This window comes from Vigna unguiculata, chromosome 4 (assembly GCF_004118075.2).
Source record: "Vigna unguiculata cultivar IT97K-499-35 chromosome 4, ASM411807v1, whole genome shotgun sequence".
NCBI classification, from domain to species: domain Eukaryota; kingdom Viridiplantae; phylum Streptophyta; class Magnoliopsida; order Fabales; family Fabaceae; genus Vigna; species Vigna unguiculata.
Window position 1 is genome coordinate 37949444 of NC_040282.1, and position 15243 is coordinate 37964686.

The 15243-nt window shown below is 34.0% G+C and overlaps 2 protein-coding genes across 2 annotated transcripts; both read left to right on the plus strand.

The window, feature by feature from the left end:
• Positions 1–2694: 2694 nt before the first annotated feature.
• LOC114180881 (putative F-box/FBD/LRR-repeat protein At1g78760) lies at positions 2695–3947 on the plus strand. Its single transcript, XM_028067173.1, has 2 exons — positions 2695–3651; positions 3780–3947. Exons 1-2 carry the CDS (start codon positions 2695–2697, stop codon positions 3945–3947), a joined length of 1125 nt encoding a protein of 374 aa, XP_027922974.1.
• A 1423-nt stretch (positions 3948–5370) lies between these two features.
• Positions 5371–9118, plus strand: LOC114181089 (mediator of RNA polymerase II transcription subunit 11). Its single transcript, XM_028067430.1, has 4 exons — positions 5371–5564; positions 6803–6893; positions 6991–7107; positions 8622–9118. Exons 2-4 carry the CDS (start codon positions 6840–6842, stop codon positions 8796–8798), a joined length of 348 nt encoding a protein of 115 aa, XP_027923231.1. The 5' UTR covers positions 5371–5564; positions 6803–6839; the 3' UTR covers positions 8799–9118.
• Positions 9119–15243: the final 6125 nt, after the last annotated feature.

The window sequence follows — 15243 nt, forward strand, 5'->3', positions numbered from 1 at the left end:
CCAAACAAGCTGATCGCGTTATATGACAATATGGGTTTCGAAAAACTATTCCCACGGAACCGTTAAACTTATATCAGACACATAAAGAAGATATGAGGGATAAAATAGAGAGAAATTGGCTTCAGTACCATGCAAGGTGGATAACCATGTGGAACGACCGACACAATCATTTGATTGAAGTATCAATTTCATATAAAACGACCATTTGAGGGCCACCATACCATATATGCAATGATATATTAACCATAGCATCCGTTACATATCACTTTCAGAAGAAGATTCATCTGATGACGACGATGTAAGTTTTCTTTCTAATACATTTCTTAATTCACCTATATTTGTCTAAGATTCCTTTTTCTATATAATATGATACATCACAGCCTATCCAAAACCAATCTCACGGTCATATTCACCATGTTAGCTCTTCTTATCATCATCAATTTCATCATCACTCATTTGGTCAATCTAGTTATCAACAACTATCGATGCAAACCACATATATGTATCATCTTCAACAAATGTCTTCTTATTCTTCAGTGCACCAAGTTCTTGACACATACACCATGTTTCCTTCTCAACCAGATATTTTTTTTGGTCCATTTAACATGTTTGCAACTTCAACACCAACACATTCATCTACATACCAACCCATATCACTCATGCAATATTATCGACCATGATGTCATCTCAGGAACATGATAATGTTGAACAAAATGACGATCAATAGAAAACTAACGATGACCCTATTCCACCCCTCAATTAAGATTAAGAAGATAAAGAAGAACGTCTCCTTACGGAACAACGTCTCATAAATAAATCTTTTAGTACAATTATATTATTACTCAAACTTTTTGTATGTATTAATTTCTAATCTAATCCTCCTCTTTATAGATATAACATATTGAATCTCATATTACTTCTTCTACGATATATCTCTGACTATTATACATGTCACTTCATTAACTTTTCATTCATTTAGAGTGCATAATAATTTATTTTATTCTATTAATACAACTATATCTTTACACAAAAACTACTTACCATTAAAAATTTTAAGTCTTAAAAATATAAATTTATATATAACACGTAACCTTCCCGCAACTTCAAAACAATATATATATAAAAAAAAAAAGTCATCTGACATACGACTTTAGTTTCCCTTCGTAGCACCACAATCACAACTTCCTTATTTCATGAAATGTTGTCTTTGCCTATGTCCAAGTCGTATGATTCACGTACGACTCCTCTTTTCCAATATAAAAATCAAATTTACAAGTCGTATAAGAGACATGCGACTTCACCTTTTCATAATAAATTAAAATTAACCACATCATTAAGTGCTAATTATCTTATTAAATATCAAAATTGTCTTCATGGTGTACGACTTAGTGGAATCACATTCATGATGTAAGATTCAAAGTTGTATTTGTGACGACTTCTTGAAATAAAGTCGTGTGAGACTGGTATATTTTTCCTATATTATAATATTTTTAAAAATTGCCAATTTCAATAATATTATATGCGAATTGGTAAAAAAAAAAACCTAGGTTTTTTCATATCTTCTTAGTATACGTGAAAAAAATAAGAATATTATCCAAACATAAGATGTGTTTATAAATTATAATTGTTAACACGTGGTACAACATGATGCGTGTAATCTGATTTTTTTTCTTATCAAACATAGTGCAAACATATATCTCATAGACGAAACTCATTTCGTCTCTCATAATCTATTGTATAATATAATAAACTCTGAATCAAAAACATATAGGATCTAATGGAACAGTTTCTTTTATATATTTATATGATATTAATATATTTCTCTCGTTTTATTGTACTCAATTACATTATCTTATATATTCATACATTTATATGTCAATAAATTTGACAGTGGTATATCTTCTTCATTAAATTTTATTATTAAATATTTTTCCCTGCTTTTTATGTATTTATTTATTTACGGAAAGACCTTACTGTTTATATCTTTCTGTATTAATAACATACACGCATATAAAGTAACTCGGCACTTATTAACATTTGCATAGATTTATTAACACTGGCACTGAATAGATATTAACATTTGCATCATTTATTGTTGTTGAACATAATTAAGATATAATGTTCATTGTATAATAATTTAAAAAATTAATAAATGTATGAAATTATATAAGTAAAGTTCTATCAAATATATGTTAAGTAATTAAATTAAAAATTATTTTTCCCATATACTATTACTGTATAGTATCAAACAAAATATTGTTCAAACGCGGATCAATTAACATTTGCATACACTGTAATCCAATCACAAATCTTCCTATATAGTAATAAATATATTAAAAATCATACCAACAATTACTGATGCCAATGTTTTTACACTCATAATATACATTGCCATTAATCTTAAAAATAAGTAGTAGATTACCATAAATAATATAGGCATAAAATTTAATAACACAGTGACACATTAAGTAAAATATAAATTAGTGAAAATTAACAAATTCTCCTTCCTAATATGATGAAGATTTTAATCCAGCACGATGGTTCAAACTTTTGTACTGTCATATGCAACATTCTACAAACTGCTACAACTGTTGCTTATAAAAGACAAGTCATGTCTTGTTCTTCACAAACTCATTTTATCCTTTGGCTATCACTTTCTGCTACCACAGTGTACAACTGAAAAAGTAGAAAGTGATGGCTCCAAAACGGAAACAATCTGAGGGAGAGTTGGTGATGAAAAGAAAGAGACAGAAGAGAAGATGTAGAAAAGATGAGAAAGACAGAATCAGTGAGTTACCTGATTGTGTTTTGCTGCACATAATGAGTTTTCTGAGCACAAAAAGTGCTATTCAAACCTGTGTTCTGTCTAAAAGATGGAAGAATCTCTGCAAATGTCTCACTAGTCTCACATTCTGTGCTAGATACACCGGGGACATTTGTTTCAGAAAATTTGTGTCTTGGGTTTTGTCTAGCAGAGATCATTCTCATTCCCTGCTAAATCTTGTAGTCATAAGTCCAAACGAGTCTGAAGTTCTAGACTTGATCATGAAATATGCTATTGTTCATGATGTTCAGCATTTGACAATGCGTATAGATTTAACTTGCAAACCTGCATTTCGTTCCCTCCCTTTCATCTTTTGTTGCAAGTCTTTGACATCCCTCAAGATTTGCAATGTTTATGATCCAAATGTGGTGGTGATTCCAAACTCTGTGAACTTGCCCTTTCTCAAAAGCCTGCATCTTGAACGTGTTAAATTTACTGCAACAACTGCTGATGCTGAGTGTGTTGAGCCTTTTTCACACTGTCGTGTGTTAGAAAGCTTGTACCTTCGAAACTGCTCCATGCAAAATGATTCACAAGCTCTCTGCATATCTAATTCCACCCTTTTCAGCATCAAGATATACAGTTACAATATATTTGCTGAAAGAAAAGCTTACAACATTGCACTTTGTACTCCTAATCTTCGTTCTTTCACTATCAAGGGTGTTAATAGCCACCAACTCTCTTCTGTGTGCAATCTACCTCTTCTTGGAGCTGTGAGTATTGGCTTGTTTATGGTGAAAAGTTCAATCATCATAAAACTTATGCAAGCACTGGCCAATGCAAGGATATTGACTCTGGGATCATTTACCCTTCAAGCAATACTTGATGTAAGTTCTTTTAGCATTCATTTTGTTTTGCTCCTTATATTTTTTATGCTCAAAACATGTCTGCATTTATATGAGGAAAAAAAGAAATTGCAGCACTCAGTCTTGCATTATTTGCTCTTACTGTGCAGGATCTTTCTGATGGTTCAACAAGATTTCAACCACCATGCTTTGTTAGATTGGAATCATTGAGAGTGAAAAGCAAATTGATAGACCTGTTTGATGGACAAATAAGCAAAGTTGTGAAGTACTTGCTTCAAAACTCTCCAAGGACTAGAGTTGAAGTCACAAGGAATTAGAATGATCCTTGACTCTTTTGTTAGAGATTTTTACATATGATCCAGCTTTTACTTGTTTTATGTCTTCCTTTCTCCCAGTCCCAGATGCTCTCTTATAGCTATAGGTTGGAATAATGTAAGCTACTTGTTCATCAGACTTGTTGCATATTTATTTGTTTATTTGGTTTAGCCTATGAAACATTTGAAGACCATTTTAGTCCTTTGTTGTTGGGGAAAGATGTTATGCAAAATGTTCTGTTTACAACATAATAGAAGCTTTAAAAGGTAAATATTTTTGAAAATTCTAAATATAATCGAGTAATATAAGACGACTTCATACTATATAATTGAATATAAGATTTATATAAAATATTATCATGACATCAGTTAAACCTGTCTAATATTGCGTAAGATATGTCAATGCCTCCACTGTGAGAATCGAAGTATTTATTAAAAGCTAAGAATAATTTATTGTAGAATAAAAAATTCATCTTTACATACTAATTTTTTTAAAAATGAGTTAGATCTAAATCCATTTATTTTTTATGAGAAAAGATGTTTCAAAGATCTGCTTTGATTTTCATTCACCACTTGACACCATATAATTTTAACTTTTCAATTATATATATCTTTTCACATGTCATCGTGGTGTAGTTTTTTTTTTTATCAGATATATCTACTCTAATATAGCATGTTACAAGAACGTTATCTTACATAATTTTTCAGGCTTTTGTAGTCAACATATAGCTGCAATTTAACACAAATGAGATTCATTCTTCCCCCATGAACTTCTTGTAGCAGGACCATCCCATAGCTATAAATATCAAAACTTTGCTGAGGGCTCCTCCAAAAACATTGCAAAATAGAAAAATAAAAGCAATTCAAAAAATAATTTAAGTGTGTATATGGATATTACCTTTTTTAATCAAGTGTGATATGTCTCTCTTACACATATCAAATCATAATATAATTTTATAATATATATATATATATATATATATATATATATATATATATATAAAATTCACATGAGGAAAATTAAAAGAAAAGAAAATTTTAAGAACATACTTACTTAAAAATGATTTATAATTAATTTACTCTAAACTTTAAAAATAGGGCAAGCTAATGTAAATGATTAATATTGACATCATAATTCAACATAATTTAATTATAAGACTCAAATTATAAACAAAAATAAATACTTTTTATTTTTATTTTTCTCCAAAATCCTATTTGTACTATATTATTTTAATGTATGAAGAAAACAAATATAGAAAAAATAAGAACAAAATCAATAAATGATTCACATTTAAGATAAACCACTTGATTTAAATTAATGCAAATTTTTTTTAAAATAGAATAATTTCAAGGACCAATTAGATGGAATTGAACTTGAAGGTATTTATTTATAAAAACAACGAAATTTAAAAGAATTAAAATTAAAGTTTATTGTATTGCTTGCAAAAAACATGCTTAGCAAGAAACTCTCCCAACTCCGCTCTTTCTTCCTTTCCTTCCTCTGCAGGCATCGAACAACTTCTCCTCATCTCCGAGAAAACCCTACTTTAACCAGAGCACCGTTGATTTCAGCATAATTGTCTTCACCGCTGCAGGCTGCACAAGTCTCAATCTTATACTGTCAGTGATCAATTTGATTTCCTTTCTTCCTTCTTCCTTTGCTTGTATGTTTTTTATGTTTCTTCTTTTTAATGTACATAACAAGGGGAGTTCTGGATTGGTTCTGGTTTAGTGATTTACTGTGAAAATTGGTTACGGGTTGGAAAATCGGATTCCAATTGGTTTGTAACGAGTTTCGGAGTGTTCTTTGTGAGAAACACTTTGGTGACACAACCCTAAATGTGAGTTGTTAGACACATCCTACCAGAAACTGTAAATTCGTTAGTAATCTTTTAGAATAACGTACTAGAGTCATGTTGAGTGCGACCCATTTGTTCTCCTCATAGCCCCAACCATTGAAATGGACAACTACTAGTGCCTAGAATCTGCTTGATGAAATACTTGAGAGAAATTTATGGTACTGGGTTGAACAATTTCGAAATTTTTGAAGTCAATGAAGAGTATTATTTACTCTTCTTCTTAGAATGAAAGAGTTGGATTTCATGAAAAATGGAGTCATTAGAATTTTGCTATGAAACCCATACATGCAACTATTCAACTATCGTTAATATCCACAAAGCAGGAGATGAATAAATGACTCATGGAAGCCTCTAGTCCAAGAACATTTCAAGTTTAGCGACTACGATGGCCAGATTTTGGCCTCTTCTACGTGCCTACATCTCATCTCATCTACTGTCAACTGTCATGAAAAGCAGTTGCAGAAGCTCTTAGCTTTAGATGGGCCATCCAAACAGCGAAGGATTATTGTTCCCTAAGTGATTTCTGGAATTGACTGTAAGGTTCTCCAAGATACTTGGCATTCAAGGGTTAATCCAAATAGAACATATATACATGGTGTAGTAAATGAGTGTAAAGTCCATGCTCATGATTTGTTGGAAGTAGATTTGCTTACTACAAGATGAGAAGGAAATAAACTAGCTGATAGAGACAGAGACACGATGCACTAGCCGCGACCTGTTAGCTTCATGAGAGAGATAAACAAGATGTCCCAGTCAGAGAAAATGTGAAAGAAGAAAGCATTTTTTTTCTTTTTCATTTTACTATTTCTCTATTAGTATTTTATAATATTCTGGACGGGCCATTTTGACCATTCTATTGACTAATAAATCCTTACAATCTGATTCATCCCAATACTTCTTATAGTTGTCATTTCATGTGATTATAAAATTGTTAATTGTGCATTTGATGCTTTTGAAGTCTTATGGATCATTTTGTCGTCCACATAATTTATTGTATAGATCTGAATTAGAGAAGCAACACTAGGAGTCCGCATCCATGGATTCACAGGGCCAGACAACTTCTTTGCAGAGACTTCAGAATGTAGAGAAGGTAATTTTTGAAAACGTTTATGAAAGGGTCCTGAATGTAACAGAACATTGTAGTTTGTTTTAATTGATTTTTCCCCCCTTTCTGCTGGTCATTGTAGAGAATCGTGAAGGTTTTGGAGCTTGCCGGAGGAGTAATGGATGAGCTTGCAAGCCCTGTGGGTCCTAGGAAAGATGTGGTCCAAAACCACTGCCTTGAGTTCATGCAATTAATCAAGGTCCTTGTCTCACAGAAATCAATTAACTTTTTGGTGTATACATGTATATTAACCATGTGTTTGGATCTATGTTCATGGACGCTTCATCTGCTACGCAGAGGCTACTATTTGTAGCTTCTGCATTTTCCTTTATGATTTTTGGATATATATAATCTTCGTCACTTACTAAAGGGGTTGGCCTTGTGGGTTCAAGTCCCAAAATGAGCACACTACCAAAATGGCACCAGTCTAATTAATGATGAAATTAGTGAAAAATTAATAAAAAGATATTTTTTTGTTAATAATATCTCCATTAGTCCTGTATTATGGATGAACTCTACTAGGAGAGAAAAATGAATACAAGTTGTTTTGTTACTCTCTACATTTCTAGAACATGAGATAGAACATACCCCAAATCTTCCTCTCCCTATATCTTAATATCCTATATTTGCCAAACTTGTTAGAAACATAAGATTCTTACTAAAATAACTCTGACTATACTCTCTTAATTAACAAAACCCCAGTCTCATAACACCTCCGATATTACTTGCAGCCAGGATTTCTGTGAACTAGAATTTGAACTTTGTGGTATTGTTATACATCAGTGTTTTAAATAATGACATTCTAAACATGTGTCAACGACATTATGATAGGAGCATTGTGTATTATGGGATGCTTAAGTTTCACATAGAGTAATCTGAGATGCTCGGTGGAGTATTTGAATATTTGGTTCTCGCCCATAATAGCTAGTTTTTAAGGATGTGTTTCCAAGTGCTTCGCTGCTTATGACATTATAATTTCAAAAAGTAGCTTTTGCTTTTAAAACGATATAGAACTAGTGATTACCTAATAACCTTGTATTTAAACTTAAAGCTCTTATTTTAACTTCAACTTAAAGTAGTCTTCAAGTTCCAAAAATAGTGAGGCTAAAATCTACCAGTGTTCTTGTTATTACAACCTATTACACGTTCCTTGTAAGTTTGGTCTTTGTGTTTTAGCAAAATCATAGTTTGATATATTCAAAATATTCTTATTCATATTTAAAATTAAGGCTGAATTGTTCAAGACAAATTACATGAACTAGTCAGGTTACTCAAACAATACTAAAAGATATGACAAACAAACTAAACTTAAAACTCAATGTACCTAAATTGTAGATATCAAATGAATTCCTATTTTTGCTGAGATATATGTACTTTAAATCTCAACTACTGAGTGCATAAGTCCATATATATTGGTAATTGGAACTTCTAAATGAAATTTCTTTTATAATATAAACTTTGTCAGAAATAGTTTTGTTTGCTTTGTATAGTGTTTGTTAAATTACTTGTGTGTGAAATCTGTATATATTAAATTTTTTCTTCACATTCAGCAAATTTGCCTATCCTTAATTAAATAATGAAAATGCAGTGGATTTTTCAAAGTAAGCAAAGCAGTGAACTTATGATCAACAGACTGTGTTTTGTTCGAGCTCATCATCATGAATTTTATGCTCAAACTTGTGCCTTAACTACTTTTTATTTCAAATGTTTCAGGACATTCAGGTGGCATTGCGTGATGAAATAAAAAGTGCTTGTGAATATCGTCCATTTGAGAAATGTGACTATGGTCCAAGAATAGCCAATGAGATTTGTCACAAAAAGGTGGAATTTATTATGTCACAATTGGATGCAATGAAACAAACTATAGATGAGTATCATGCGGCAGTTTGAATATGTAGTCTAGTTCCCTGTAGAAGCCTGGGTTACCTTCCAGTAATGAACTTATTTGGAAGTGCTTGTTACTAGTTAGTGTGTAGTTTTGGGTGAGGTAATAATTATCTTACGAGAGGAAGGAAATAATTGTATTTATTTAGACCTGTTATATAGAAGAATATCATATTCGATGTGGGATTATCATGCTCCTCCTATCTTAATAGGGCCAACACAATATTTTCCTTTATTTTGTGGACTATTTGGACAACAATTAGAGTGTACCTGTGCACTTAACATTTAACAATGGTTATGAAGTTTTAGATTCTTGACCCAGACAACAAAAGAATGATCTTTCAAGGCTGGTGTATGACCTTAATTATTATAGGGATATGATTTTTGTCCACATTTTCGCAACCGATTGCTTGAGATTTTTCCTTTCTGGGAGGACTTTATTAAAGTGGTTAGAGATATTATCAGGATCTCTGCAACTTTTTATTATTACATCATCACCAGATCCCAATCATCTATTGTACATTTCTTGCTACTTGAACATCATCTTCTGTGACCTCATTAATTTCGTGCAGGAAGAAAATGATTATTACATTGGAAACATGTTGAAAAGTCAATAGAATTTTTCAATTCTAGATGTCTCAATATATTTTTTTTTTTCTTTTTTCTACATTTCAATGTAAAGTACTCAGGAAATTTGGCTTTCAGATGAATAATGTCTTTATGTTGTACATACATTTTTTTTTCTTAATTCTTTATATATATTTGGTTCATTGTCTAGTTCACACAACCATGCTGGATTTAGATTTTCTAGTTTCAATTTTTATGTTAAATTTTATTTATCAGTATGCTGTTTTACTATTGGCCGCATCAATAAGATCATTAAAATTTATATAATTACTAGGAAATCATTCAAACTGAGTTGAAGCAAAAAAGAAATTATTTTACTTTTGAGTTTGGTAATTTGTTATGTTCAGAATCAATTGAACTGATTTGTAAACATTTCTATTGAATACAAATATGATACTATAGATATGAGTAGAGATAAAAGTAAGAGACAATAACCATAGAATTAGATACAAGCATTATCTTAATTCAATAATAAAAGCGTGTCAAGGAAATCCTTTTTTAGATTTATTTTAATATTTTTAGTTTAAATGAAAATATATTTTTTAATATGTTACATTTAAATGCCACGCTTATTATAAATCTATTATAAATCTAAATCTAAAAGATGTGTACAAGCTGTTTTAACAAAAAATTTAGTTCAATTGTTTATATAAAATAGTAATGTTACTTGAAAAAAGGCATAAAATAAGGTGACCCAATTTATTTATAGAACTTTACGTGATTGTAGATGAGTTCTCACGCACAATATGTAATTCACATCTTTAAACTTTTGAATGTCCTCTTTGTTCCAAAATCTTAATTAAATTTTTAGATTTTAAGTCATCTTCACAAAATAAATGTCACAACAGACCCACAAAATAAATGTAACAACTCCAGGGTCATGGCTTGGAAATAAAACCCCTCACAACCTTGAGTTTGCTTGATGTTTGGTTTGTCTCTTGAAGGGTGTTGAGGTGGAATGACAGGAACATGAGATGATTGCGGAGTAGACTGTGTTCCTTCTGTTGATGGTACTGATTGTGTGTATTTAACTATGTTGATTCAGTTTGTTGTGGTGGAAATAATGTAGATTTTGTTTGTTGAGGTGGAGATAATGTAGATTCTGTTTGTTGTGGTGGATATGATGTTGATTCAGTCTGTTTTGCTTGACTTTTTTGCAGGCAAGAACTTTTGTTGTGTCCAACTTCTTGTAGACAACATATATTTTTTTGAACCCCTCCTTTCTTAATTTAATATCATCATTCCTTATCTCCCACGCCCTCAGTCTTCTCTTTTTTCTTAGGCCTTCCTAGCGTTACTCTTTTCTTTGAGGCAATACATCTCGATATGAAGTAATTTTTCACACTTGTTGACCATTTATTAGGTAGGTTTCTTCATATGTTGACTTCCTAAATCAATAGGAAATGAAGTCTTCTCCATTTAAATTTAGAAATCTCAATGTACCAAGGGCATGACAGCAAGGAACTCTACTTATACTCCACTTTCTGTATGTGCAATCCATTGTGTCATTGTTGACAACAAACTACTCCTCAATTTGAGATGCATGTCTCACTTCAAATAATTTGTCTACTAGCCACCTATCATGTATACATAAACCTAGAATATAACAATGTGAATTTCTAAATTAGAGGCCTAATTGAGACTAATTGTACACATCCACCACCTCTATTTTACCTTTACCATCATCCTCTAACTGACCACCTCCTCCACCTATTTTTCACCCTCACCATTACCCTCTACTTGACTCCCTTCTTCTAACTGCTTCTCACCTTTACCACCACACTGAAACTCAACACCCTCTTATATATCTTCTAACCTAGGTTCACCATCACTCTCCAACTAACACTCCTCTAACAGCTTCTCACCTTCACAACCATGCTAAAACTCAACACCCTTTTTATATCTTTTAACCCAAGTTGACCATCAACCTTCAACTGAACCCCCTCAATCATGTCTGTTATCTCAGGTTTAGACATTTTATGTACCACATACAGATGCACTACACCGTTTAGCCTAACTATGTTAACCATATGCATAACACCCTTGTCATCATCAATCAAAAGTTTCAACCTATCTTCTAGTACAAACCCACCTCCTAAAGAGTACCATAGCTCCTTCACTTGAATATGTCCCTTGTCTTTCAATCCACCTACAATCCCAAAATAACTCCATGTGTTCGGGTCACAGAACACTGTGTTGTTTCTCCATCAAATTGTAGTTTCCCATTATCATCACTTACAAAGCTTCCATTATGGTGGACCACCACTTCAAAATGCTTGTCAGACATCCTATCCTCTATTACGGTCCCTACAACTGAAACACCCAAATGGGAGACCAAAAATTTCAAAACAAAACAAGGGACCACAACTTTACCTCATTCAACAGGACAAAACAAAACTCACAACTTTAACTCATTCATACCCAACGACATAACATTTCCATCCAAAAACAAAAATGCACAACCCAACCACGACAACAAATATCAAATGAAGTAAAATAACATGTATATTAAAATAAAACTGTCGTTAACGATTTAGACAACATTAACGATTTATGTAACATCCCTAGGGAATATTACTAAAAAAATAAATATTAAAATGAATAATTTCATTAAATAGCCATCTCGATAAAAATCCCAACGCGGGAAAATTTTTTTTTTCATTAAGTTAGCGCGCCAAAACTCATAACCAATTCATAAAATGTTACAAGTTCCCAAAAATGGCATTTAAAACAGAAATTACAATTTAGTAAAATCCTAACACTACTCCCATGCTAGCCCTCACTCCGCCATCTGAGCATCCTCAGCATCACCTATATCAACATCTGCTCCCGTGTAACGAATTACACGATCATCGCCACACACAAACAAAAAGGGTGAGCTGAGAAAATAAAATAATAAGCATGTAATCACAGGATAGATCATTTACCCATCTTAATCATTATCTATAAATCTTGGCCAAGACCCTAACCCCAAGACTTAACAGTCTTCAAATCATACTTTTTGTTAGCCTTGGACTCGGGAATCTGATGCTCACACGAACCTGCCCGCTCGTGGTCCTGCTTCTACGAACCTCCCCGCTCGTAGTCCTGCTCTACGGACCTACCCGCCCGTAGTCCAACACATGTGATCCACCAGCCCCCGTACCTCCCCGCACGTGGCATCTCTCAACGTGAGCACGGAACATACGAACCTCCCCGCTCGTATCCCCACGTGAGAGTAACTTGATATGAACCTCCCCGCTCATATCATCACATGTTACACCATCCATGAACCTACCCGCTCATGGCACAGCATCTCCCGATCCAAGCAAAACATCATTGTCAATTAAAACAACACACACAACTCGTGACCTGGTGCACGGCCGCCTGGCGCACCAGCCAACACCGCCTGGCGAAACAGGCCCAGACCGCCTGGCGGTACCTGCCCACCGCCAGGCGCCAGCGCTCTTCCAGACCCCACTGTTTTCTCGTCACCGCCTGGCGGAGCACACCGTGCCGCCAGGCGCCTCTCAGTGCAGACCCTCCCACGCTAGGGCTATCGCCTGGCGGCTATCAGTAGACCGCCAGGCGCCATACCAGAACAACATTTTTCTGGTTTATGACACTCCAGTTAATCCAGTTTACTATTTTAAATCCCTTCCATAGATCGCATAAGAACCCCAATCTCAACCCTCACATAAGCAAGCCTACAATTATCATATGTAAACAAATACATGTACCTATAACTCCCATTCCAAACTCCCTATCATACCTACAATGCACCACTCTCTTCCAACATTACAATATAAGCTCTCTTGTCTCCTGATAGAAATCCCTTAGAATATTTCCCATACCACATTCTCTAGTCAAATTGATTTACCACAGTACCACACTCCCTGCTCAGTTAATTCATAATTCCTTCTACACAATTCATAGATATTACCTCAAATCTTGATTCATTTATCTCTTATTCCAGTTGCGACCCCAACAAGTGTGTTTATTCGATTCTGAGTCTGGTCACTAAAATTCTTATTCTTACTATTCCCACTACACTCCTTCCAATCTTACAGATCATGCTCATGCCTTCACACTTAATCCCATTTCCTTAATCCTATACTACTGGCTATTTATCTCTTACAACTTCATCAATAATTGTTTAAAACATGACTCACCCCAGTTCTACTCACTTCCCCCCCCCCCTCTTCTCTCTTTTAAGCACGCAACAGACGTACCTGCACCCATCGTCGCCTGGCGGCATGCAGCGCGCCGCCAGGCGGTACACCAGTGTTCTGCAGAATCACCAAAATCCTCCATTCATATCACGCACTCAGTCCGTTTTTCCCATTTCCATCCCGACCAATTTCAATCACCATGAGACAACCATACCTGTATTACATACTAACTTTCTACTCTCAATTTGTTTCATAAAAGCGACCCTATTTTCACCCTCCTGTGCAACCCTAAATCATTTCACACATGATCATCCCTCGACCCTTACCATCCCGCAATTTGATAATCCAATTTGATCCAAAAAGATGTCCAATAGGACCCATTCACACCAATCACAGAAAACACATACGTACTTACACTAATAGCAACAAACATCAACAAGGACCGCGAACGGAGTCGCGCCGCCTGGCAGGAATTCATCGCCGCCAGGCGATTCAAACCAAAACAAGAACAAAACTCATCACTGATGTGCCGCCTGGCGGTAGGGATTGACCCGCCAGGCGGTTTCTGGGAAAAACCCAGAAACTTCGATAAAACAGTGCGCAACTGACAGATTACATGCAATTTCGATCATGAGGCACAATGTAATTGATATAATTAAAAGAAAACACACAGAGCAACTCCCCTTACCTGAATTCCTTGCTAAATTCGAGTAGATGTGCTTATCCTCTCACCAAACCTCCCTAGCCCTTGCTTTCCACTTCAACCTTTGCGTTTTTCAGCCCCAATACCTTACTTTATCAGTCCCAATTCTCAGAAAAAGCTCTGCTTATGTGTACCACGAACCCTAAATGCTATTTCCTCTCTTTTAACCCTTGCTCCCACTATCTCTCTCCCTTAATTGCTCATTTAGTGGTTTATACGAATTTTTAATTAAAAATGATACAAAGATTACCCAGTTTGCTTAATTAACCCTCTGTTTTCCAGCCCTTAAGTTGCCCCCCTCTTGGCTGCTAGGTTTCTAACCCTTCCACATTCATGCACAAGAAAATTTGGCAAAAAGAAAAGTAAGTTAGTTCTCAACAAGGTTTGAACCCGCACTCATGCACATACCAAACCAAGGCCAAACCACTCAACCAACACATGTTTCATGCTAAATCCTACAATTTTAAGAGTTTAATCCATACGAGTTCAATATATAATCACACAAAAACACATAATTTAAATAACATCCAAGTGGCACACATAAAACTCGAACCCAAGTCCTCATACACAATAAAGTACTCTCAACCACTTGAGCTAGTACTTTTCCACGTCATAACTCCTCGCATTTATTGCTTTAAATATTCTCATTATCCGTCCTAACTAAACAATAAATTAAATAACTATTTAATTTTCCCGGATCTTACAATTTACACCTATTTGATATACATTAAAAAAAAATATGAGACGATTTAAAATTTAATAACTGGAATTATGAAAAAAAAAACATCCGAGAATAAAAACCTAATTCATCCATGAATGTTAGATATGAAGTTAGTATGTGAATATGAGGAGTTTATTTATAATGGATCCATATTATCATTTCTTTCGATATTAATTCAGAATGTTAATCGGTTTAATGACTCAACATGCAATTTTGAGGCATAATCCTTATTCTCGTTCATCCATGATT

Bases quoted from the DNA above. Each gene is read 5' to 3' on its own strand.
- LOC114180881 (XM_028067173.1), top strand. From the start codon at position 2,695: ATGGCTCCAAAACGGAAACAATCTGAGGGAGAGTTGGTGATGAAAAGA. The intron at 3,652-3,779 runs GTAAGTTCTTTT...CTTACTGTGCAG, and splicing joins CCCTTCAAGCAATACTTGAT to GATCTTTCTGATGGTTCAAC.
- LOC114181089 (XM_028067430.1), top strand. From the start codon at position 6,840: ATGGATTCACAGGGCCAGACAACTTCTTTGCAGAGACTTCAGAATGTA. The intron at 6,894-6,990 runs GTAATTTTTGAA...TGGTCATTGTAG, and splicing joins GACTTCAGAATGTAGAGAAG to AGAATCGTGAAGGTTTTGGA. The intron at 7,108-8,621 runs GTCCTTGTCTCA...CAAATGTTTCAG, and splicing joins AGTTCATGCAATTAATCAAG to GACATTCAGGTGGCATTGCG.